This window comes from Crocuta crocuta, unplaced genomic scaffold (genome assembly GCF_008692635.1).
Source record: "Crocuta crocuta isolate KB4526 unplaced genomic scaffold, BGI_CrCroc_1.0 scaffold462, whole genome shotgun sequence".
NCBI classification, from domain to species: Eukaryota; Metazoa; Chordata; class Mammalia; order Carnivora; family Hyaenidae; genus Crocuta; species Crocuta crocuta.
In genome coordinates this window covers 889,037-915,515 of record NW_027527437.1, presented here as the reverse complement: position 1 = coordinate 915,515, position 26,479 = coordinate 889,037, and the positions used below count along the sequence as shown (strand labels likewise).

The following is a 26,479-nucleotide window of genomic DNA, read 5'->3' as shown; positions in this document are numbered from 1 at the left end:
AATCTTTATAGCTTCTCATCTTAACATAAAATTATTCACACTTATATATAGAAAGAAACAGTTTTAGGGATATATCAAAAAAATGTGTTTTGAAAATTTCTCTGAATTCCATTAACAAGTTCCAGTACTGAATGAGCGAATAGATGCTTAATTCCTTAAACTGAGTAGTTAATATTGCAATAATTTTTTGTTTTGTGACACAATTACTAGTATGCAGTTCATTCTATAAGGACTTATTTGTCCATTCATCCATTTTATTCCTCCCTTTTCCTTATATTCTGATAAATCTAAGAAAGTCAGTCATCTGCACCCTCAAGACGTTTTCTACGCATATGCCTATGTGATGCCATTGAATTGAACCAACTGATATATTTTGAGAAAGTTAGATCCATGGTGTTATTATCTATATGTTCACACATTCTTGCAGTTTTCTTCTTAATTAATCTAACAGCCATAGTAGTTTAGATAATCACCACATAATTATGTGGCAAATCCTGATTGAAAGGAAATAGTTGAATACACCAAATGGAGGGTTGTGTTTGGTTCAGAATTTCTCTTTTTACAGAAGGCTTTGAATAATGTAAGTGGAATTTAAAATCACATACATGGTGCTTAACAGGCTCCCACTCAGCAACACAAAGATATATAGTTCTTGAATTCATAATGTCATAAGAATGTTCACTTATGATTTAGGAGTGTATTACATCTCTATTAACTCCTTTTTACTCTCCCAGTAGGAGATTTCTAAGTACCTGATAACATGAATAATTCTAAACAAATGACTTAAAAATTCAAGCTTTACATATTAAAAAAGTATTCTTCTGGAGTAAAAAAAAAATGTGTTTTCTAAACCCTAAAAGAAACTTATATTGTTTTTGTGTATTTAAAACATTTTAGCTTTGAGTATAATGATTGAGGGTTGATCTCTCTTGTCATTTGTTTCCCCCCAAATTATAACTTCATTATTAGTTTATCATTAACCTTCTCTAGAAAAAAGGAAGCCATTTCTTATGATTTCCAACCTGTTGGCTATTTACCAGTTTTTTATAAATCTCTGACTTTAGAAATCGAGGAAAAGAATCCTTGGCCATAAGACTATAGATTAACTTCTGAGCCTCATCAAAACATTTGAGAGTTGGTTCTGCAATATTCTTTGAGATCAGGTCCCTGGTACTGAAGTCAATGTTGACCTGTGGAAATAAGTTTGCGTATCATTACATTAACTTAATCAAGGAATACATGCTTTATACAGATGGTAGATACACACATTATTTGACTTTTTTTCCCCAAAACACAAAGTTAATCTGATGCAAAAGAGCCAAAAGGTCATACACTTATTTTCTGGAGTGTAGACCACATGTTTGGTTTCATTATTTTTCCTAGATTGAGAGTGTTGGCATTGACAGAGAACAGAGATAAAGCCTTATTTTGAGATTATAAAAAAAAATGGCAAGGTGAAAAATCAAACAAAATATTTCATGTTTTTAAATTTCTTTTCCCACAAATCCTTTTTTTCTCCCTAGTACTTTAATACTTATAATGTACTTTCCATAGGCAGAACAATAACTAGGACTTACTAGTTTGGCTTCTACCAACCCATCCTCATTTTCATACTTCCCCTGTTGTTTTCCCACACCTCATTGCTTTTCGTTCTGATTTGTGTTTCTTTTTGTTTGCCAAAATAAAGCAAATAACATCCCCTCTTCACTCACTCTTGTGCCTTCCACAGACTAGATCTATATGTGTATGCGTGTGTGTGTGTGTGTGTGTGCACGTGTGTGTGTGTATCCCTGTCCTGATATCATTACATGAGTATCCCCAGCAAGGTCTAATACAGATCTATTATACACATTCATCTGCAAATCTGTAAAATGCTCCAAACTTTCTTGTGAAGATACTTGTCCAACTCTACACAAATTCCAGGATACATTCTGTGAAGCAGAAAATTTCATATCCAAGTTTTCTAATTTAAATGGTAAATATTCATGAAGTACAAAAGAGATTTGAATCGTGGAATTAAAAACTCATGAAAGGCTGTATCTATCTTATTCATCTTTCTATTTTCTTTTATTTAGCAAAATATCTGCCATATAATAGGAAATCAATAAATATTAGTTGAATAGAATTAAAGCATCTCTTGGCAAAATGGGGGAGATTCTAAAAATGCCATAATTTGGAGTTCTGGTAAAAGATATTCTATAAATGATAATTTTTGCTTATTAAATGGAGATTAAAAGAGGCGGACAGACCTGTAATCACACCTTTCTTCAGCTACTTATTTGCTATTCATATGAATGAAGCAAGTTCTAGAATTTCTTTTAATCTTTGATTTCCATGGTATAAAAGGGAATAGTAATAGCATCTATCTTAAAGTGTTTCAAGACTAAATGAGATAAGTGATATCAAAATATTTTAATATTGTTGTTCTAGGAAGAAGAAAAGAAGAAAAACTTTTAATTTGAAAAGAATTATGAAAAGGCCACTATTTGTTCACAAATGTTATCTTCCTTGAAAGATTTCAGCTACTCAATGATCCCACATCTGTACTTTTATTTCTCTGATCATCCTTTTACATCATCCATCAAAGTTCCAGGTTCAATGCTACAACTCCCTGAAGATCTCAAAACTTAGAATCAATTTCTTCTTTGTTATACAGGAAGATGTTGCAGGACAGTGGAAAGACTTTGGGATAATTTTCTCATCTTTGCTTTAACACTTAGGATCCTTGATGATCAGAGGTAAGTTATTTTAATAATTCTGAGCTCTATTTCTTTATGTTTAAGCTAGGTAGTCTTAACTGAGTTGTTATAAGAAATGAAATTATCCGTATATTTAACAAATATTTATGAGTATCTATTATGCACAAAATGCTTTCTATACTTGGGAAAAGATAAGCAACAACAAAATAAATAGTATTACTTTAGATTTAAACTTGAAGGATGAGAAGAAGCAAGTCTTCCAAGAATCTGGGAAAAAAACATTTCTGCCAGAAAAAACAAAAGCAAAGTCCCTGATGCAAGAATTTGTTACGTTCTGAAAAGCTGCTATGCCTGGATAGCTGTAGTATAAGGTGTGAGAAAGAAAGTTCCTATAATGAGAGTTGCCTACAAGTCTTGTAGGGCTTCCGTGAAGTGTAAAGAGTTTTTATTTTTCTTCTAGAAGCAATAGGAATACACTGAAGAATTTTAAGGAGGGAAGTGACATGATGACATGTTGTGAACCTAGTATACTGCCTGCCTCATAGTGGGGACCAGTAAATGGTGGCCAGTGTCAAGCTCTTGCAGTGGTTTTTAAACATCTAGAGTAGTATGTTTCATAAATCTTATCTTGTGTTGTGGGGGTTTAAGAATAAATATCGTCTGTTTCCTCCTTTAGCTATGCTGTTAATTGTTTAATGGCATCATCTACAATATGTTTAACTTTGTATCCCCCATAATAGTAAATATAGCAATTCAGCTCACTGGGGCATTCATTCATTGGCTGAGTTTTCACTGACAGCAGGGCTGGTGTGTGCCTGGTACACAGTGCTGGCTTATTATTTTAATCAGAACTGAACACTGGCAGTAACTCCCCATTTCCTATTTAAAAACTCCAAAGCCTTGATTTTGGCATTCATGGACTTTACAACATAGTCCTACCTTATACATTTTTTTCTCCTCTAGGTATGTCCTGTATTTTTACCAAGCTAGACACTTCCTTTCAAATTCCTTGTATTTTCCCACCTACGAACATTTTGTTTCATACCATCCTAGTCTAGCTGAAAGTCACCCTTTTCACTGTCTTCTATGTCTGTAAGGCTACATTCAAGTAATATTGACCCTGTGTTACTTAGGCCATATTTACATTTTGTGTATCCCTTTCTGTGCCTTACATACCAATAAATATGTACTGAATAAATAAGGTGAAAAAAATGTTTCTATATCTATTAAAAATCATGCCTAAATTTTGAAAATAACTATTCCATTCAGCATAATACCACTAATTAGTGATATTTATTAAAATAGGTTAAGCTTGTACTTCTGATTTATCTCTCTCATTTTTCTGACTTGTCTGTGTTCCTACCAAGGAGCTGCCAACATCCGCTATGATAGCTGAGTGATGAGCAGATACACTAATCCCAGGAGATAATTAATAGTCTTATGAGGCTGTGTCTTGGCAATTCAGCTTAATGTCAGTGACAAAACATCACACCCACATGTTTGTATAAATGTCATTATTTTCCTCCAAGTTCTTCAAACTTGAAACATAGGAATCATCTCTGACACTTCTTTTTTCTTTGATCTGTCTCTATTTTTCCCCCCTCATTTGCCTTTTATTTTGTAATTTCATAATGGTCCTTTTCACTCCTATTTCTCCAGTTTAGTCTTTTACAATGGAATTTCTTTCCTAAATTATGAAGTTTACCTCTAGTCTGATACCTCTTCTTATAATGTCTTTTCTTTCCCTTCTGAGCATGTGAAAGTATAACTGCATTAATTTCACCAAAACATCACTTTCATTGTATGAATATTCAGCTGAAAATCTCTTATATTTAGTAACATAAGCTGTAAATATCTAACCTTGGCATTTGAGCTCCCTCACATCCAGAGTTCAATGTGTTGCTTCAAAATCTCTTACTTGTCCTTAGCAATATCTATATAACTGGTTTACTTTCCTTTCTATTCCCTAAATTACTCTTATACATAAAGCTCTTGTTTGTACTGTTTTCAACTTCTAAAATCCCTTTCACCCCCTTGATTTTATTCTGTACAGATTTTCCTTATCTTTTATGATTTAGCTTAAGTTGAGTATCCTCTGGGAAGCCTTCCTTAGCCTCAGAAGGAAAGTCACTATAATTTCCTTATCATTACAAACTGCTTTGATTTAAAGTTTTTAAGGGATTTGATTTCTTGATTAAACAGATTTAGATACAAAGGCTTCTATTAATATTAAGTATTCAATTTGAATATCAGAGAAAGAAGATTTGTCACTACAAAGGGAATTCAATAGTTCATGACATGGAATTAACTTGTTTTGTATCTGTTGTCTTTTCCCTATTTATTTTGCTCATTTCTTTTTTCTCTTCATGCCCCTCAAAATATGTGTTCTTTCAGTGCTATACTGTCTTTTCTCTCTAGATGTTTTCCTTGGTTACTCTGTTTTCTTCCCTGGCAAAATATTTGGACACTGCCATTATCTCTAAAATAATCATAATGATGTTTAAATATGATTATTTTAACTGAAAATAATGTTATTATACTGGGGTGTCTGCGTGGCTCGGTTAGTTGAATGTCCAACTTTGGCTCAGGTCATGGTTTTGTGGTTCATGAGTTCAAGCCCCTGTTGGGCTCTATGCTGACAGCTCAGAACCTGAAACCTGCTTCGAATTCTGTGTCTCTGTCTGTTTGCTCTTCCCATGCTCTCTCTCTCTCTCTCTCTCTCAAAACTAAATAAATATTAAAAAAGAAAATATTAGTACTGATATAATAAACCTTTATATGGCTACCTCATGTCACCTACACACAATTATAAAATATACAGTATTATTATCCTCATTTTTCTGGGAGAAAAAACTAATATATTTCTGAATAAGCACATTTCATTTGTAGTCTTTCCTAGAATTTATTTATTTAAAATATTTTATTGAGTGGGTGCTTAGAAGTTGTGTGAAGGATCCGAAGAGATGATTAAAGTGAAAAGTCAATCAAGAAGTCAGATTTTGAAAAATCAGTTCAAAGGAAATGAGATTTTAAGCAAATCTTTGAAAGTATTATCATGAATAGAGATTAAGGAAGGTACTTGCAGATAGGTGGGTAAACCAAAAGAAGCCCAGGGGGTTTGAGAGGAGGAAAGACAAGAACCTGAGAGGCATGAAGGTACTAGATCGTATGGGACCTTGTAGCTCTTGTTAAAGAATTTTTACATAACCTGAGAGTAAGGAGAAGAATTTTAAGTAAAGGAGTGATGTAAACACATGTTTGGGGGAAAAAAAAAAAAACATGTCTCTGGTTCCCATGTGGTGTGATAGCTGGGTGTATTTAAAAGGAAGAAAAATGAGAAAACATATCAGAAGTTCAGGTAGTCAGTGATGGTGAATTCAACTGTGTAACGACACAGGGAATAGTGAGACATGCACAGATTTTAAAGATATCTAGAAGGTAGAATGAGTAGAGCTTGTGATAGAATAGTGAGCTATGATGAGGGACAAAATCTTTAAGAATGACTGGGTTTTAACAATATTCTGAATAATGAGATGACAGAAAATGTTGATGGATTGGACATGGGGTATGAGTGAAAGAGAAGAATCACGAATGACTACCAATTATTTCACCAGAGCAAACAGAAGAACAGAATTGCCATTAACTGAGATGGGAAGACTCAAGTAGAAAGATAGTTTTGAACACAAAATCAGGACTCAAACTGGAATTTTTTAAGTTTGAGCTGTCCTTTAAAAAATTTTATTTACTTTTTTTTATTTTTGAGAGGGAGGGAGGGAGAGAGAGAGAGAGAGAGAGAGAAGGCATTAGACAGGGGAGGGGCAGAGATTGGGAACTCAGAATCTGAAGCCAGCTCCAGGCTCTGAGCTGTCAGCACAGAGCCTGACATGAGGCTTGAACTCATCAACCACAGAATCATGACCTTAGCCCAAGTCGGACCCTTAATGGACTAAACCACCCAGGTACCCCTTGAGCTGCCCTTTTAAAGATATAGAACTAGAGGAAATCATTTGCAGACTGAGTATAAGCAGAAAATAAGTCAGCCAGAGAAAGACAGATATCATATCTTTTCACTCATATGTGGAATTTGAGAACTTTCACAAAAGACGATGGGGGAAGGGAATAGGAAGAAAGTAGTTTCAAACAGAGAGGGAGGCAACCATAAGTGACTCTTAAATATAGAGAACAAACTGAGAGTTGATGGTGGTGGGGGTACAGAGGGAGAAATGGGTGATAGGCATTGAGGTGGGCAGTGTATCAGCTGAGGGAATAAACGGAGTTATATTACTTCCTAATATGGTAGTTACTTGCACTGTGTTTGTAAGGATACCCTTTAGTTTCAAGGACTCTGAGAAATACAATATTTCATTTGCTTAGTTTTCAAAAGATTATAAATTATCTTAGATATCTGAGACCACTGCACTGTCAATCCCAGAAAACAAGAATTGTGGTTCTTCCAGAATGACAGCTGAGATGTCATCACAACCATTTAGAGGCTTTTAAATTCTGTCAGTTCTGAAAAGGCCTTGACACAGTGACATTGACAGCAATCCATTGCATTAAAACGACTGCCTTCTGAATGATGTTTGTGATAGTTGTTTAAAAACAATTTTATTCTAAAGATCCAGAATATTTTAATACTCATGTGATTTTGTTAACTACAAAGTATGCCAGCTGAATTCCTTTACTACACCAGCGGTTTTAAATTCTTTTGGTTTTCAACAAATTATTTTATCAGGAAGAATACATTTTAAAATGTACCATTTGGCTTTCCTGTGACCCTAAATTATGCTTTATGTAATTTTACATAATTTGAATGAAAATTTTCAGTTGTGTTCTCACATTCAAATTAGATAGCCTTTTCCTCATTTAGAATGTATAGTGTAGCAGGAAACTGTCATTATGCAAAGGGTGTGTGCATGCATATGTAAAACACCTTACTAAAGTGGAGCAGGCAGCATCTTAGACCACATTCACAACAGAGCTTAAAAATTACTATTCAAATTAAAGCTGCCTATAATCATAGTTTTGGTTACATAATTCTATTTAATCACCACTAATACCTCTTGTATTGCTTCATTTTTGGCATCATTAAAGGCGCACAAATATCCTGAAATCTATTCTCAAGGGGCAATTAAAGTTGAAAATAGCAAAGTTTGTTAATATCTAGAGGGAATCCATTCCTGCACAAGACTTTATCCTTTTGTTCTTCTTGACAGAAATAAGTTACACGAATTGGGAAGTAATGCTAAAATCTCAACTTGGGCAAAAGAAACAAAAGAAATCATAGCATATGAAATCACACAAATTGCTAAAAATAATATACATAATATATATGGATAATGTGTAAGGATCGCTAAAAATAGATGTACATAAGCAAAAGCTATCTGGAAGAGCTGAGAGGGAGTCAGACTGACTGGTTTCATTCACCAACACAAACATGCTAATCCAAGAACACACGGACATTCAAAAAACACCTGTTTCCTTTTTTTTTTTTTAAGAGATAGAGAGTAAGAGTGTGTGTGTGTGCATGTGTGAGCAGGGGAGGAGCCGAGGGAGAGGGAGAGAGAGAATCGTAAGCAGGTTCCACACCTAATGCACAGCCATGTGCAGGGCTTGAGCCCACAAACCGGGAGATCATGACCTGAGCCGAAATTAAAAATTGGACGCTTTACTGACTGGACCACCCAGGCGCTCCTGAGTGTTTACTTTTTGAGTTGAATTGCAAAAACCAATTTTTCAGCGGGCCAGAAGGATACTGCAAATTATTTAGAAGAAATACTCCCACAACTCTTTTCTCTCTTAATGCCATATTTGAATCTAAGCTTCATAGTTTAAGACGTTATACAAATTAAAGAGAATATGAGAAGAGAAAAAGCTTTTGATAGAAAGAAAGACTGTATGTGCCAAGATAATTTTATGCTTTTGCCTTTAGCATAAACATCAAGGTTTCTAAGATGTCTTGCCAACATGTAAGATAAATAGATCTGGAGAAAGGAATTTAAAACCTAAAAGCATGGGCTGTAGACCTCTCTCCTCGTGGTCCATTGTATCTTAATGACTGCAGGGCCTGTTACTTTTTCTCTAGGGCTCAGTTCATTTTCATCTGTACAGTGTAGATGATTGTAATACCTCCACAAGATAGTGAAAATGATGATCAGATGAGAGTCCTCATAGAAGCACTTTGCAGATGTTACTCATAGGTTTCTTAAACCTGTTTTCGTCCCTTCCTCCTACCCCTCCTCCTCCTCGATTTGCTCCTTTTTCTCCTGTCTCTCTCTTTCTTTTTCATAGACCTTTATTTTCAGATGAAATAAATAAGAAGGCAGAATTTTTTTGGCTCCAGGAGGTAGATCGACCCCAGTTTGCAGTGAGACATTCAAAACTAGGCTTCCTTCCCTGCTGGACTAGCTTCTAGGTACTGGCTGATCCTTTTTTCCACTGTTCGTCCTTTCCTTCCTTCCCTCCTATTATGTCTTATTTCCCTCTACACTCCCATTTCTTGTCAAAGCTCATGAATTACTTCTTTTGAGATACATTTTCTAACCCCCTGGAATCAGATTTTCCTGTTGCAGGCTACTGCATCACCTGTATTTCCCTACAACGACTCTTATGAAAGCTTATTGTAACTATTTTTTAACTGGAGTCCTCCCATCAAAAACAGTTAGCTTTACCTGTTCAGGAATTCTGCACTTTTTCTTATCTGCAACTAGCATGATTCCTGCCATGTATTAGACACTAAGTTATTAGTGCACTAAAGTTAGGAAATTAATAAATAAGCAAACTCATTATATCCGGAGATGATTCTAGAGTTGGGGGGGCACTGTTGGGGCCCTGTTGATAAGCAGCAATTTGTGGGGCAGGACAAAAACATCAACACCTGGGGAAATGGCACTTAAAAATGTAAAGAAAAATTTTGAATATATGATGGAAAATACAAAACTGTCAAGACAGTTATACCAAGAAATGCTTCTAAATGCCAATTTTCATGGGCTTCTCTCTACCAATAATTCACATATCTGTTTCCTTTTCTCAAGATTCTGTTTAAAGCTAATCTTATATATTTAAAATAAAGGCCTTGTCTCAATATCTTGTCTCACTACTATTCAATCACTATATTCTTCTAGGTTTAACAGAGTTTCCTCTGTAACTTTTTTTTTTTTTTGCTTTTGCACTTAATCATTTGTTGCCTTGCTATTTTTCCCAGTTCTATAAATTTCACTTTTTAAAACCTAACTAGATTCAGAGTTTTTTTGAGTCCAACCATAGTTTCAACCTATTTTATTTTCTTACATGTCCTTATCAAGCTGCCTACTTTACACAACTATTGCTTTATACGTGTGTGTGTGTGTGTGTGTGTCTGTGTGTGTGTGTGTTTTAAATCTGTTCTCCTGCTTAGACTGAGCTTCCCTTCCACGGAGGTACTTTATCTTATAAGGGGATAAATAGTAGGCACAGAATAAGCATTTACTATTGTGAAATAAGATATGTCAATAAATAATACTATCCTGCCTTAACAATAAAAGCAAAAACCAGACATAGATAGTTTAAAAGTTTCCTGCACACGCTCATTAAGATACTTTCTCCTTTATGACTATTAGTTTCTTCTTTGTTTTATGCATTATGGTGTCTTCACATTTAATAAATACGTTTAGGAATTGAGTACTTCATACCAATATCCTTTGACTTAAAAAACTGCCAATGTATTTGTTCTTGGATTGGATAATCCAGGATAATATGCAGCTGAATTTATAATTTTTTTATATATTTTTTTTAATTTATTTCTAGGAGAGAGAGAGAGAGAGACAGCGTGAGCAGGGGAGGGTCAGAGAGAGAGGGAGTCACAGACTGAAACAGAATCCAGGCTCCGAGCTGGCAGTCAGCACAGAGCCCGACGCGGGGCTCGAACCCACAAACCGCGAGATCATGACCTGAGCGAAAGTCGGACGCTTAACCGACTAAGCCACCCAGGCGCCCCTGAATTTACATTTTTAAAAATCACACTATGGTATGATTTAGAGCATTTTCTAATATCACAGAATGACAATCAACATAAACATTTTCCTCTCTAATCACATATTTTTCCATCCTGACCAATTTTATTTTCAATATAAAGGAATGATGCAAATATAATATATACAAATGATATAAATATAACATGAATATTTAAAATCTGTCAGTGTCTTAGCTAATACGAAAGTATTTTTTGAAGGTTTTTGAAGATTCCCATTCTTTTGAGACCCTGTATTATTTTCTTAAAATTTCCAAATATTGTGAAATTCCTTCCAAATTGAAGGAAGGAAGAATGAATACAAGTTTAGGAATTTTTTTCTTTGTCACCTGTAGGTACTTAATGAGTAGTAAGTAGAAAATATTGCTTTAAAATATTTTAAATTTATGAAAAATAATTTTAAAATATTGCTTGTCTAATAATTTTCTTATTTTCAAATCACTTAGTTAAATACCTGGGTCATGCTTTTGTTTTTTTTTTTTTTCTCAGTACTTTCTTCTAAAACTGTTTAGGTATAGTCCATTCTATGAGTAGCACTTTTTATCTGAAACTAGTGATTTGCTAACATGTTTGTAAAATGGTTGTTTTCAGGTTGAAACTATAGCCCTTATAGTGACTTGTTAAAAAAAAAAAAAAAGGGGCGCGTGGGTGGCTCAGTCGTTTAAGCATTTGACTTCGGCTCAGGTCATGATCTCACAGTTCGTAGGTTAGAGCTGGGCGTCGGGCTCTGTGCTGACAACCAGCTANGACCTAAGCGAAAGTTGGATGCTTAACCGACTAAGCCACCCAGGTGGCCCTCTTTTTAAAAATTTTTAACTGACTGAGTCACCCAGATGCCCCAAAAGTGATCACAGTTTCTTAAAAGCTGTTCTGCATAGTGTAAACTGTTGACACGTGGTCTCACTCATTCTCATTTGTGCTCTGTAGTTGTTATATGCTTGTTTTATAAATGCTTTGTTAGATGAGGAAACTGAGGCTCAGAGAGATAAAGTAGCTTACCACAAAATTCCAGGATTTGAACTGGGTCTAAGTATATCTAAATTTCCAATTTTCCATTATACCACACTAACTCTCTATTAGTGTAGAAACCAAAGGAAATGTAACACTGCAAGTAAGCGGGCATAAGGCCAAGTTACACTTATTATCATTTCTCATAGAGACCTAGAAGTTCAATTTTTGTTGTTTTGTTCAAAGCGCCGTCTTTGCCTAGGAAACTGAGAACCATTAGTAATGTCAATTTATAGACAGGGATGGTTTATTGTAAATTTAGTATAGTCTAATTGTAAACTGTCTAAGTGCATAAAAATTACAATAACAACTTTATAGATGAGGAAATAAAGATGCAAGAAGTGGGAAAAAATAGGAACTAATAGACTCTGGATAAGATGACTTTGCCATTGTTCTTTACTTTAGGATTTTCTAAGGAAATTGGTTATAATTTTGATTCTTTTTTTATAGTTTATTTTTTAAAAATTTTTGAGGCAGACAGAGACAGAGCATGATCAGGGGAGGGTCAGAGAGAGAGGGAGACACAAAATCTGAAATAGGCTCCAGGCTCTGAGCTGCCAGCACAGAACCCAATGTGGAGCTTGAACCCACAAACCGTGAGATCATGACCTGAGCCGAAGTTGGAGGCTTAACCGACTGAGCCACCCAGGCGCCCCAATTTTGATTCTTTATAAGAGTCACTTATACACCTATAACTGAATATGGAAAAATGGAGAATATTCTCATATAAATCTCATCCTTAAGTAAATGTTTTTACTTATAAAAATCATGTCATGTCTTCCAGCTTCCATATCAAGTATATCACCTCATCTTGTTAAGTTTGTCTGCTAGATAAATCTAGAATACTTCCCGTCCTTTCCTTATCTTTACTGCTGCCCATCCAACTTCATCCTTCACTTCTCATTAACCATATCAAAATGTTTGCAATTTCCAGAAAACGCTAGGGAGCTTTGTACCTCCATGTTATATCACCATGTCCTCAGCCTGAAATATTCTTTCTTCAATTGCTGTCTTGATGTTACTCTTTTCATGACATACATTTTTCATGTGTGATTCACCCTAAAAATACATCCCTTAACTCTCCAGATTTGATCACCTTTCCAGTGTGCTACAATGAATTTTAAATGTGGCTTTATTATTATATTGCCTTTTGTGTATTTGACTGGTTTTATTACAAGTCAGTATCTTCTTTTCCATGACTTCACTGTGGGGACAGGAATTCAAAAAACAAGTTTAATGAGTCAACATACTCAACAGTTGTAATAAAATTAAACTACAGCTGATAGACTACAGAGAAATACCTTGAAGACTGTGATTGGTATATAATATAAGAGGCAAATGCCCTTTACTAATTTGGGAATTGAAATTTAGTAATTTGTTGAACTTGAAATGACTAATGGCAAATAATAGGAAAGATAATGACTATTTCAAATATATATATGTATATTTTTCATTATCAGTGAATTTTGTCTTATTCAATAAAAACATTTTTTGACACTTTAAGGAGAAAACATAATCTATTACTTGAAAAGCAGTCATAAATTTAGTTATATTTATTTAGTCAAATTAATTAGATGGACAAACTATAAAAAAGCTGTAAAAACTTTATATCCTAAAATAATGACTGTGTTATTTGTTTAAATTATTACTCTGTAAATTTATTTTGGAAGACAAGATTAGGAAAATAAACAAAATTATTTTGTCAAAATTGATAACTTATTATATATTGTAAGATTGAATTCAGCTATAATTAAAAGGTGACATTTCTTATTAGAAGACTTTTCATGCAAATGTTTGAGAATGTTATTCTAAAGCAATCACTGTTAATTAAATGAATTCATAAAGAAGAAAAAATCTGGCTTTCAAATCAATATCACAATAAATAGGATATCTTTAGAGCTGATTTCAAAGCCTTTTAGGGAATGACACATTAATCAACTTGACAAATCTCATACACTGTATTTTCAATTTTCCAGAATTATTTATTGATTCTTAGATGGTGACTGGGAAATGAATGTTAAAATAGCTCCACAGCAGTTAAAATCCCCTCCCCACCACTTTCCCATGAATTCCATGCTATGCTTTAATGGCTCATATATATGCCTGTAATGTTATACTAGCCAATGTATTCTGCAGTAATTAATGTCCAATTAAAGCTTGAACTACTGTTACAGCAATTTTATGTCCTAGATTTTCCAAAGTGTTTTCATTTCACCTATTCTGTTCTTTTTCCCCAAATGTACAATAACCCTTTTCACACCATGAATACTAATTTTGGATCAGAAAATATAATAAGTATCACGTTGGAGGAAACTGATATTTTACCTCTATAAGAAAAATGACTTATACTAGTAGTTTCTATTTTGTACTAGTAATGCAATGTAACTTTCTGTTTACTACTTATGCATTAAAACTCTTTGCTTATAGGATATCTTCAGTGGGGAACAGAAATAGTTTTAAATTATAAATTGCTTAAAATTTAAAGTTAAATATTAAAAAGGTATGTGGAGATGATCATGGTTTTGATTCTGAAAATGAAATAAAATATAAATGCGATGTTACACACATTGAACACTTTTTTGGGAGCTTTTATCAGTCTTTCCAAGTTTCTTTCTAAGGCCTTTTCTACTCTCCTGATCTTAAAGCAGCACAGGTGGGTCCTGATCACATAAAACACTGCCTCACACCTTTGGCTCATTTTTGCCATCAAAGAAATAAAGGTAAGCAAACCCTTCTTTTGGAAATTAAGACATTACATGCCATAATGTGGACATCTGAACTATTAAAAATGAAGAATTCATAACATTGGTAAGTAGTTATATTCCCCCCACATATTATTCTTAAGTTTTTAAATAAACTACTCTACTCTAGAATTCTATTCCATGTTGACCATCATGATTTATGAAAGGAAAAACCAAAGTGAACTTGAAATGCAACATATTTAAGTAACGTTTCTGTAGGGTTAACTTTAGAGCAATTTAACTTAACACAACAAATACTATTTTTCAAGAGTCTGCAGGTTGGGCTAAGAAAACAAAACTTTTGGTCATCTCTGGCACATAGTAGGTGTTGAGAAATATTTGCTGTATCAGTAAAGGATAGGGTCATCTTAAGGCACTTCTACTGGAGTTTACAGACATTTTCTATTTGAATACATAGCGACAATTAGAATTCCCTTTAGATAGATTTAGTGTCTTATAACTGGGAAGAGATTTGCTACGGGAGGAATAGTCAGTATTCTAGAATATTTTACTCACCTCTTTAGGGGCGTCAGCTTCAATGAATTCAGAATAAATCATCTTGGCTTTAGAAGCCATTTTTTCTGCGCTTTCTGTTTTTTTGAAGTCTTCACAGGCAAGCCAGAACTCAACATTTTCTTCACTAAACTCCGATTTTAGAAATGTTCGAAAAGCATCTAGACCAGCTATAAAATATAAAAGAGAAATTTTGTATATCATTCAGTGCAGTATATATGACCAATATGAATAAGTTGTATGACATGAACATTTACTTAATATTCAGTGGCAAGTATTTATCATCCTTCTACAGTTATGTTTTTGTCTTTAAATTTAGAAACCTTATTTTGGATCAGTAATCATAAACATAAAATATTCTTGTCTCTATGTATCCAATTGGCTCCACTAACAAAGAAAAACCTGTACTTTAATTTTTAGATCTGAAATGTATAGAAGTTGATTTAGGAGAAAGTCTTTCTTTTTAATTTTTTTAATGTTTATTTATTTTTGAGAGAGCGAGAGAGAGAGCAGGGGAGGGAAGAGTAAGAGGCAGACACAGAATCCAAAGCAGTTTCCAGGCTTCGAGCTGTCAGCACAGAACACAACATGGGGCTTGAACTCACAAAGCATGAGATCTTGACCTGAGCCAGTCAGGTGCTTAACTGACTGAGCCACCTGGGCACCCCTAGGGGAAAGTCTTGATAGCAGTTACTTTATGGGAAACCCCACGGCTTTAGCTTTCTTTCTTTTTTTTTTTTTTTTAAATGTTGTTTTTATTTCTGAGAGAGACAGTGTGAGCAGGGGAGGGACAGAGAGATAGAGAGAAGCAGGATCTGAAACAGGCTCCAGGCCCTGAGCTGGCAGTCAGCACAGCCGATGCAGGGCTCGAACCCACGAATGGTGAGATCATGACCTGAGCTGAAGTTGGATGTTTAACCAACTGAGTCACCTAGGCGCCCCTATGGCCTTAGCTTTTCTCCACCCAATGCACTAAGCTCAAATCAAGCTAATGATGTTAAAAGTAATTCTGAGTAGGAATATCTTTGTTACCTTGAGTTGGTGAGAAAACAAAATTTGATGCTAAGGGGTTAGATTGTGTGGGTTTGGGCTCAAAGCAAAGAAGGAAGGACTGACATTTATTAATTTTGGGTGAATATATTAGCCAATTCTAATCTCTAAACCAAGAAAATAACTGGCAAGATACTTGGTGTGAATGTTTCTCCTCTTGATGTGGTGATACACAATTTTAAGTCAATGAGGCAAATAAATGGACTTTTCCCCAATGTTACCTTAAACAAAACAGCCACGTTCCCCCAGTCTCCCTCATGGTATCTACGGTAATGTACCCTGTTCTTGGTGTTTTTCTCCTGCCTCCAGGTATTCTCCCGAGCATATATTTATTCAGAAACTTTAGACCAGGGACTGCAAACAGGTCCACATACTTGCAGGTTGTTTACTTTGCATTCATTACTATATGCTATTTCTTTTGAATTTAATAGCAACAGGTAGTGCTTGCAGCCTGTGATTTCCATAGGTCTTAATCTCTCCCCATTATTTTACTTTCCCAAATTTACACATGTGTTATTCCTTGCTTTAATAGATATTTGAGTTTATGACCACCTGTTTAGACTGTTCTTTTCTTTATTTTTCCATCAAAATGTGCCCTGAAATATTCTTCTTTGGTATAGAGCTCATTTGAGAAGGTAATTCTTACTAAATTGTTTAGGGATGAGTATGGTTAGGAGTGTGTCTCTAGTTAGCAGGTAAGAAAGGTCATTATCAGATTCCCGCAGTTTATGGACTAAGCCAGTGCCTTGAGTTCACATAATGTGACTGCACCCTTTTGAGGCTGGTATCTGTTTATAAATGAGACTATGGATCTCTCTGAGGTGGAAAATATACGTCAGCACTTTTGCCTCTGGGAGGGATTTGCCTTTCAAAACAATGGTGGCTTTCTCTTCCATCTGCCATGAGGGTCCCCTTGCATGTGCATCAAAGCAGCTCTTCTTCCCTGACTGTGTGCTCAGAGACCTGATCCTTCAAGTTCCAAAGCTACGACAAATAAGCTTGTGGAGAATCAGGGAAAAGGGAAAATGAACTAGTAAAAAAGAAAATGTTAGAGAAAGTTTATGGAAAAAGAGCCAAAGTCAACTGTTTGTAGGTTGCTGCAGGTATGAAGCAAAAATGGTTTAGTGAAAGAAAATGGAGAAGGCTTCAAGGGAGCAAGATTAAAGTGTCTAAAAACACTGGATTAAAAATAGATTTAACGTTTTTTTATTATTCGAAATAATGTTGAAATAACAAGTCATTGCAAAAGGTTATCAGGTACCAATTAAAATTCTCAGTAGAAATATTGGAGGATGTAGATGTCGTTAATATGTGAGCACTATAAAAAATTCAATTAACTGCACATTTATTGCATTTAAAAATACATCCAAGAGGCTTCTGTGACACAAATTTAGCTTATAAAAATCCCCTTAGTAACACTCAATTATATTTCCATGAATTTTGTCCAAACAAAAATGAAATTGAGGGGTTAAAACAGAATTGATGCTAAATCTATTTTATATAGAGAATGAAGTATACTTTAAGGATACTGGAAGAATGTAGATTCTTGTCTGACAATATTTTATATGTGTGTCATTAAGGCATAGAGGCTTCCTCCCAGTGAGGATTATCTAAATGCATCCCAGAGAGATGGGAGGTTAGAGATCAAGAAACTTACTATTTTTTCACATCCTACCAGTTTAATGAAGGAGCACTCTGAGATAGTAATTATCGGCTTCTCTCCCCCTGTCATCCACTAGGTTTAGGGCACAATGGAACAGAATAAACAGCGAAAACGAGTTAGCTATCCTTGTCCTGAACATACTATGTTTTTGAACTATGTTTCTATTCTATACATACAATTTGAATGATCAAAAGAAGTCATGTGACTTTGGAATAATATGCTACATAAGATTAAAATGATATCATCTGAGAGCACTCTCTGCAGATTGGAATGGCTACTGGTTAGACTCAAAGGTGACGACACATGGAATAAATAATAGGGATTGAAACCTACCGGGGAGCTATGTATGGTTCCTGTGAGACATATCCCCAAGCTGACAGAATCACTAGATAATTTGGTGAACTCATTTAGCTGTTTAAAGCATTAAAAAGCATTTTCTATTTCTAAGCTATTTTTTCTGGTATTATAAAAAGCAAAAACTAAACAGCTCTTCAAATGACTCTATGTCTCTTCTACTTTATGTGGGCACAAAATAAAAAAAATTCAGGAGGTATGCTGACGAAAGCATTTGCCTTCAGCTCAACATCTTCCGTGCCTCTATTCTGTGGCGGCTGGGTCTCCCCAGTCTCTGGAGCTGAAGCCAAATCACCACCTGCAGAACTACATTCCTAAGGCTTTTAGTGAACCTGCTCTGTCCCACTGGATATACACTTAAGTAGAAAAGAAACACGCCATTCAAAACTTATAAAAATACAATTCCATATCTGTGATGTCTTTAGTATAAGTCCTTAGTGGATTATTTTATGTCTATGCTTTAGGAATTAGTTAATTACGAATCATAAAATCAGAATAATTTTGTTTAATTCAATCCTATTTTATATATGAATAAACAACTATGACAAATACACCTAACTTTATTATGTTTGAAGCTTTTCTAATATTCTGATATTTACCTTACCAATTTTAAGTGGAAATTCCATTTGATTAGTACCAACAGTATTAAATTTTAAACATTTTAAAATATATGTCTCTGTCGTGCAATTTTTCCCCTGTATGCAATAGAACTTCTGCAAAGCAAAATTATCAATAATGGAAACAGAAGTTCCAAATGATTACTTTGAATCAAATTCTAGGGTATTTTATTTATAATTGGCCAAAATTACCTTACTGAGCTATATTAAGTATAAATATAAACATCCACACCTGTACATATTAATACATTTAAATATGCTTTTGTTTTCATTAAAAATTAGAATTTCAGTTGAAATAAATACTTTAAAAACATTTTTTAGCTTCCATGACATGAAAAAACAAGTCATTTATTTCAATTTTCAACTTTTCAATAGTTTGTATATTATTTTCATCTTGTAACAAGAACAGTCATTATATATACATCAAATGATAATGAGTACAAGAAAATGACAAATTTCTCACTTCTTATTTGGGATTTTCTTTTTGTGTTAAAGTTTGGAGTTTCTATAATCATGTCTTATTTTAAGCCCAACCTAATTCCATTTAGATTTGAGACCCATACAAATCTCAAATCTTGATATGCAAGATATTGGAAATCTTATACTTCAAATATTGATGAAACTCATATTTTATAGTGATTACAACTTTCAGAATTTAATGATTTACTTTTAATCATTATCTTTTTAAACTTAGTTGGATCTTACCTTGATTGGTTAAAAGTGTGTCCATATTTTCAGACCACACCGTAGATTCTGTTGTTGGTGACCTGTAGAAACAACATCTACCCTTGACAATAGCATTGTGATCTTTTTCTTCTATAACCTATAGTAATATTTGAGATATGTGTATTTGTTGAATTATAGGAGTTAAAAGAGCTTTGCACCGTTAGTCAAACTGAAAAGGGTCAACAAAAATCATATAATGTTTTCCATAGTGGACAGCAATAGCAACATAAAGTGGTATATAATTTGACATCAGCAAATTATTTATTAATCTATCTTACAATGTTATTAATATTTGCAAATCTTATATTCTAATAAAGGCACAAGGAAGATATTTCTCATGCTTTTATGAGGTATATTGAATTTTTTCTCAACTATAAATATATTAATTGTTAATTTACATGGAATTACTCTAATTTATTTCTGAAAAGTTTTCGTGTTAGCAGTAGTGATGACTGAACTATTTTCTGGGTTTTTGCAGAAAATAAAATTATCCATGTCATAACTGTGTATCTCAAAAAAGTAAAAAAAAAAAAAGTTTCAGTTAAGGATTTCTAACATGTGATGATCTTGAAAGCATTTATTTATAGTATTTTGAGAAGCTTTTACCCCACTCTGAGACAGACCTTATTTCTCCTTAGACTGGTATGCTTCCAGTTCTGGGATGATTTATTTAAATCTAGGAATCTGTCAGGACCGAGTAATATCTTTTCCAAGGCAGTCAAAAAATTTATAGACTTAAGTCTTCTGAAGAAGGTATACTTTTGGGGATGTGATGTAGAAGTAGTAAATCAGGTTTAAGATTTAAAGTTTCTGAGATGCAAATATATCATGCATTATTCCCCTTAATAAACTAAGGGAGATAAGCTCCCATCCATAGAAAGCATCTGCTACTCAGAAAAAACAACTTAGATTATGTAGCTGTGATGTGCAAATAACCTACTTATGGAAACTGATGAGCTAATTGAAAGTTTTTATTAAAACAATTGATAATAAAATAGACTCCTATATCTAGTCATTCTTATAAAATTTTACATTTGCATATCAAGGTGACTAATCTTAAATATGCTATGTGAAGCGATCTCTTTGCTTTTATATTCTATTACTTCCTGTAATTTGCTGCTGTTTTTATTATTTGTGTTGGGATTGAGTGTGCTTCCTTCTGCGGCTGCAGATGTGGTTGTATTTTCAGATAATAATGGCTGTCTTCGTTAGTGGGTGTATAGAGGGGACTCTGTGACTGGGAATTCATTTTACTATCTTCCATTACTTACATTTCCTATCTGAAACTTTCTTTCCTGATAGTAGACAGATGATTTTCCTTTCTCCCTTGATTTATTAAATCTTAGGGACACAAGATTTTCTGTGAAACTATTTTGAAATAGTGGTTTTTCATTCAAGTGAACACTTAAAAAATTTAGTTGTTCATTTATATTTTTCATTAATGGAGAATGGGACCCAAATCTAGATTTAAATTTACATTGAAGAGCTTTTGTGTACAATAAAGCCTGGTACTCTAACAAGCTTATGTTATATTTTATATGATTAATATATTAGGTCCTGTAGGAATTCTATCAAATACTGCTAAAATTATCATACGGTCTCTTAAAGTGCACATGTTTAAAAATATCTCGCTTGAAGACTGATATTTGGTGGTTAACAGATTATTTTTAAAAAGCCTACTTACAGTGACTGGAATATATGTAAATGAACAGGGCAGTAAGGCATTCTGAGCCAAAGCCTGGCCGCACAGTACACCCATTTGGAATGAGGAACAACCACCAAAAAAAAGCACACACACACAGAAACAAAAACCACTAAGAAACAATCTAGGCAAACAGCATTCAGGAATGAACATATACCTCCCCCATTGTGTAGGTTCTCTGATGAAAGGAGTAAATATTGTTATTTTCCACTGCCAAGAACAGTATGTCTGCTCAAAAAAAAATTTTTTTTTTCAATTCAATTTGTTGAACATAGAAACAAATAATGAATGAATGACCAAACTCCAAATAGTGGCAGGTATTAAAACCTTCAATGGAAGCAGTGCAATGGCTTTCAACATGCTGGTAGGTGACAGTGATAAGACGATTACTGAAAGTTATGGCTGAATTGCATTAGCTTCAAAGTGTAATAGTGGAGGGAAGAGGAGACATGACGTGAAAGCATCATTGGAGAGTGACCGACTGCAGACCTCACTCCCATCCCTAAGAGATGTGAAATTGCAGAAGGTGGACAACATCCATTCTGAGGCCATCAAGCCAAGTTATGTCATTTAGGGAGAGTCAGATTTTGCTTGCACTGAAAGCAAAAGGAATATTCAGTGAAGACCTTACCAGAAGTAAAGGAGTCTTTTAGGAATGGAAATATTGAAATAAATGGTAGCTACTCTTGTTATCTTCATTAGTGTAGGAAAACACTAAAAACAAAGGAAGAAAACAAAATTTGGAAATGGTGTAAAACCAAGGACAAACAAAAAATGTAATGTTTTGAGTTAAAGAGATATGCTAGAATATTATCTTCTATAGGTAGAGAACATTATAGGAATTAGAGGTTCTAGGATATTCTGGTATTATTTATGGTCCACCAAAAGCTGCATTATTATAAAAGGTAAATTTACCTTTCAACTCTCTGATGGAATACCTCTGCTCGTGTGTGATAGCTCCTGGGATGCTGTAAGCTCACTATTTCCTAACCTATTTCAAGTTTGACTTGAAAGGTTCAATTTTGACTGATGGAAAGGTTGGTGGTAATGCAGTATTTACTTTTCAGAAGCTAAGTGAGATGCAGCTATTCAAAGGAATCATGTTCTTAATTTGCTGTTTAAATTTTTAAATTCTGAGTTGATTGTGTATTTATAATTTGGCAGAAGAGTAAATTATCGTTATATATGAATAAGCTGAAAGGCAATATTTTTAGCAGCATCAGAATGGACAACCATGTATTGAATGTTTGCAATCTATACCACATTGTATAGCATGTGGTACAGCATGTCATATATTTTACCTTAGTTAATCCTATATATGACAGTGTGTTTTAATCCTATGTTACAAAGAAATAAAGAGCCTCAGAGATGCTAATGACTGGTGCAATATCTTGCATATACTAACAGGCAGTTAGAATTCAAATACAAGTATATCTCCTTATAACCCAAACTCTTTTTACATTTTTCCTTGAGTGAATGAGTCAATATACATATGCTTGTTCTAGGTTCGTGTTTTGGAACATTCATAATAAATAATTTGAAAATGCATTTTCTCTGATAGAGTTTATTGCATTTCACACAAATATTTCCTCTAAATAATAGCTGAATTGCAGTAATTGAGTACTCAATAGAAAGTTTTCAGAAGACAGATTCTTGAATCTCACGTTATCAAAAGAAAATAGGACATTTCTTGTGTTAGATATGAGTGAGAAATACGCTTTATGTTTTTAAAAAAAGGCAACTATATGTATGTTAAGAAAGAAACTATCAAATTCAGATTGGAGATAAAATGAAGGTGGTTAATTTAAAAGTGTACTGACTTGGTTAAATTTTACTTGACACGCGTTACCTTGAATATATAGACAATATGCCTCTCTGCCATTTCTCTCTCTTTTTTAATTTTGTTTTGATTTTAGTTTTAACTCAGGCAGAGCTTTTGTTTGACTCTTCTCATTTGTGAATGTGTGTGCATTTTCTGAATAATTGTGATGCATAATCAGAGTAACTTTTTGTATGTGTGTGATTTGCCATGAAAATTCACCATGTATCTGAAGCCAAAATTGCACTTAGCATTTCATGGGGTTTTGGCTGATTTCCTTTCTGTTTCCTTCATTAAGTGAGCACCATCAAGGCCAGCAGTCCCCATATTATGTGTCCAGAGAAGAGCCAGGCCAGATGGGAACTGCGTGAAAGCTACCAGTTATCTTGCTAATTGTGCCAGCTAGAACCAGTTGTATTGCATTAAAAAATGTGGAATCCAACAACTTAGCTCTTCACACTCAATTAGCAGTGTGCTGGAGAATGGGAAATTCAAGCAAGGGGTCCATGTGCTCCAGGAAGTGACAGCTGCTTCCTTACCCAGCACTTAATATCTGTTTTCAAATTTCTCAATAAATATTGCAATAATGAATATTTTTTGCAAGGATCATACATATCTATGTCTCAAACTCTTAACATTTCACAATTTTGAAAAACTTCACATAGAGAAAGCTCACCGGTTTTCCTCCCCTGTATAACCTTGCTTTATATTAGCAAATTTAAAGAACTAACTTCACATTGTCAACAAGTCACGAGCTGTTGACATATTTTAGAAAAGAAGAAGAAATCAATAGGGAAAGGGGAAGAAAATAAATCAGTAAGAAAGATAACAATTAGCATATTTATCATAAATGAAGGAAACAAAACATCGAGACTAATGAAGGCTCAAGTGTTTCATTTGTACCTCTTCTGAGATAAAAATAGCTTTAAACAGCAACTCACTTCACTGGCATTTTTCGTTCCACTGTCTGACTGTCACAGATGATGTCGAATTTCTCTTTCTGACTGATCTTCAAGCTGAAGGTAATGTGACAGCAGGAACATTACAATTAGTATGCAAATACCTATCCCCTGGGTTACAAATTGGCATTCTTAAAATCATGCTATGCTCAGCTCTTTTCATTTTGTTATTAACTTTTCACTGGTCAAAACACTTAAACTTCTGAGTAACAAATAACTCTTTGAATAAATGTGACATTTTTCTGAGTCTGTGGCATAACTGAAATAAATTCCATTTGAAAGTTTGGTTCCTAAAATTCATATACATCCATTTACAAGACAATTACTGTTCATAGGAGGTTAAATCAACTGAGAAAAAAAGTATATAAAATTTAATATTCACCTTTAGGTATTTCATCGATCAATTTTTCCAAAGTCCGAGGAAGACTGTACTTTTAATACACTTATCTTCAACAACCGTGCATGTTTAAGTATTTTTACAATTTTACCCATGGACTAAAATGTTCTAGTACGAGGCATTATGTTTTTTTCGAAATGTATTCACTTTCACTTTTTTTACCTTAATAACACACGTCTCTATTTCTTTTAACCATGAATCTCTTGGCATGTTCTGCCAATGTTTCTTTATGCAATGCTGATATTTAAGGTCCTAATGCTTGCATATATTTATTAAAATAAAGGACACATATTGGTATTTTTATTTGTAGTCAAAGTTTTGTACATGTAACCCAGTGCTTCATCAAGCCTTTATCTCAATATAACAAAGTTCCTCAGCAGTAAAATTCCACTAGTGTATATTTATAACCCTCAAAGTAAATTTAAGACTCCTGAAAGATTGATGATTTTCCGGGTGGGAGAAAGAAAGGAGTCAGAAGACAGTAGAAACTCTGCTTCTCCCTGACTTAGTGTTGAAGCATCCGCAGTTAGCTGATCTATCGAAATGCCCAAGGGCACTCAGTATGCAAGTGGCCCTGGGCTAATGAGACTGGTAGAAGTGGGAGAGATGACCCAGAAAGTCAGTGTATCATTAAGAAGTGTTGTCATCAATTAGCTCAATTCATTCTGTTAATTCAAGCACCATTAAGTAATGTTCTTATGCAAAAAAAAAAAAAAAATCATTAAACATATTTAGACTTTTTGTTTGGCTGAGGGGGTATAATGAAATACTAACTTTATAATATATACTCGAACATGCAGATTCTGGAAAAAATAAACTGTCAAAATGTAAAGACCCTCTTGGTAAAAGCCATGCCAAGTCTGTAAGACTCACGAGCAGGAGTAGGCTTGTTTTGCATTAAAACAAAAATTGAAATTTCTATTTTGGTTTCAGTGCAGTTGCAGGTATGCTCTTTCTTGTACATCCTTGCCCAACATGCACTTATCATTTGTCTAATATACACTTTTCATTTCTTACAAACTTCTTTTTTCAGCAAAAGCTAAGAATCAGATTTTATTTCTCAAAATTAAGATTCATAATAAATGAGCAGGTGAGTAAATGAACTGTCTTCTTAGGCTGAATGATTCCCTATGGTATTCAATACATCTTGACCAAAGACTGTAATGCATAGATATGTATTGTTGAAAAAGCTAACGATCACCACGTCTTAGTTCCAGGGAATTCAGGCTCCGTAGTCAGAGCTCATGCCTAGTGATACAAGCTAAATAATGGCCCCCAAAATGTCCATGCCTTAGTGCCTGGATCCTGTGAATATATTACCCTGCATAGCAAGGGTTTGTTGATTATCCTAGATTATCCAGATTGGCCTTGTGCAATTACAAGATCCTTACAAGAGGGGGCAGGAGGGGTGAAGACTGTAGTAGAATATGGGAAGCCAGAAGCAAGGGGTTGGAATGATGTGTGAGAAAGTTTCAAGAAACAAGCAGAGCAGTGTCAAGGAGAGGGGAAAGGCCAGGAAGCACATTCTCCCCTCAGAGCCTCCAGAAGCCACCAGCCCTACCAACACCTTCATTCTAACCCAGTGAGACGGATTTTGGACTTTGGGCCTCCTGGACTCTAAGATAGTAAATTTGTATTATTGTTTGTAATATTTTGTTACAACAGCAATAGAAAACTAATATATCCAAGGAACTCCAGTCTTACAACCCTGCTTGAAAGAAGACAGGATGAAATAAAATGAGCATACATGTTGAGACTTGAGCGGTAAATTCATATGTAGTATGAACCCTTTCTGCTGAATAGTAACCTTGACTTCTCTGGGCCTTTTTGCTACAGAGCTGGAGATAGTACCTTTCTCAGAGATGATGGTGTGAGACTAAATGGTAATATACTAAGTCAAAGCATCTTACATAGCACTATTTATGTATGTTTTAAAAACTTCTCACCTCATTTGACCCTCACAGCACCATAATTAAGATATAGTATAGGACTTTATGGACAATACTACCATCATACAATCAATGAGGGTTTCTGATTAAGGATATGAAATTTATTTCACAAATTTTTTGTTTTTATATTGTGTAAAAAATATGGTAAGTGGTATAGGGATACAAAATTTCTTTATTAAATATATATACTTTTTATTGTTTATTTTTGAGAGAGAGAGAGAGAGAGAGTGAGTGGGGGAGGGACAGAGAGAGAGGGAGACACAGAATCCAAAGC

The 26,479-nt window shown here is 34.3% G+C and overlaps 1 protein-coding gene across 1 annotated transcript; it reads right to left on the bottom strand.

Annotated features, from left to right (window-relative positions):
• Nucleotides 1–986: 986 nt before the first annotated feature.
• Nucleotides 987–23,852, bottom strand: RGS21 (regulator of G protein signaling 21). Its single transcript, XM_077759918.1, has 4 exons — nucleotides 23,842–23,852; nucleotides 19,359–19,435; nucleotides 14,973–15,139; nucleotides 987–1,190 (listed from the first exon to the last, which is right to left on the bottom strand). The coding sequence occupies exons 1-4, from the start codon at nucleotides 23,850–23,852 to the stop codon at nucleotides 987–989; spliced, it is 459 nt and encodes a 152-aa protein (XP_077616044.1).
• Between the last annotated feature and the right edge of the window lie 2,627 nt (nucleotides 23,853–26,479).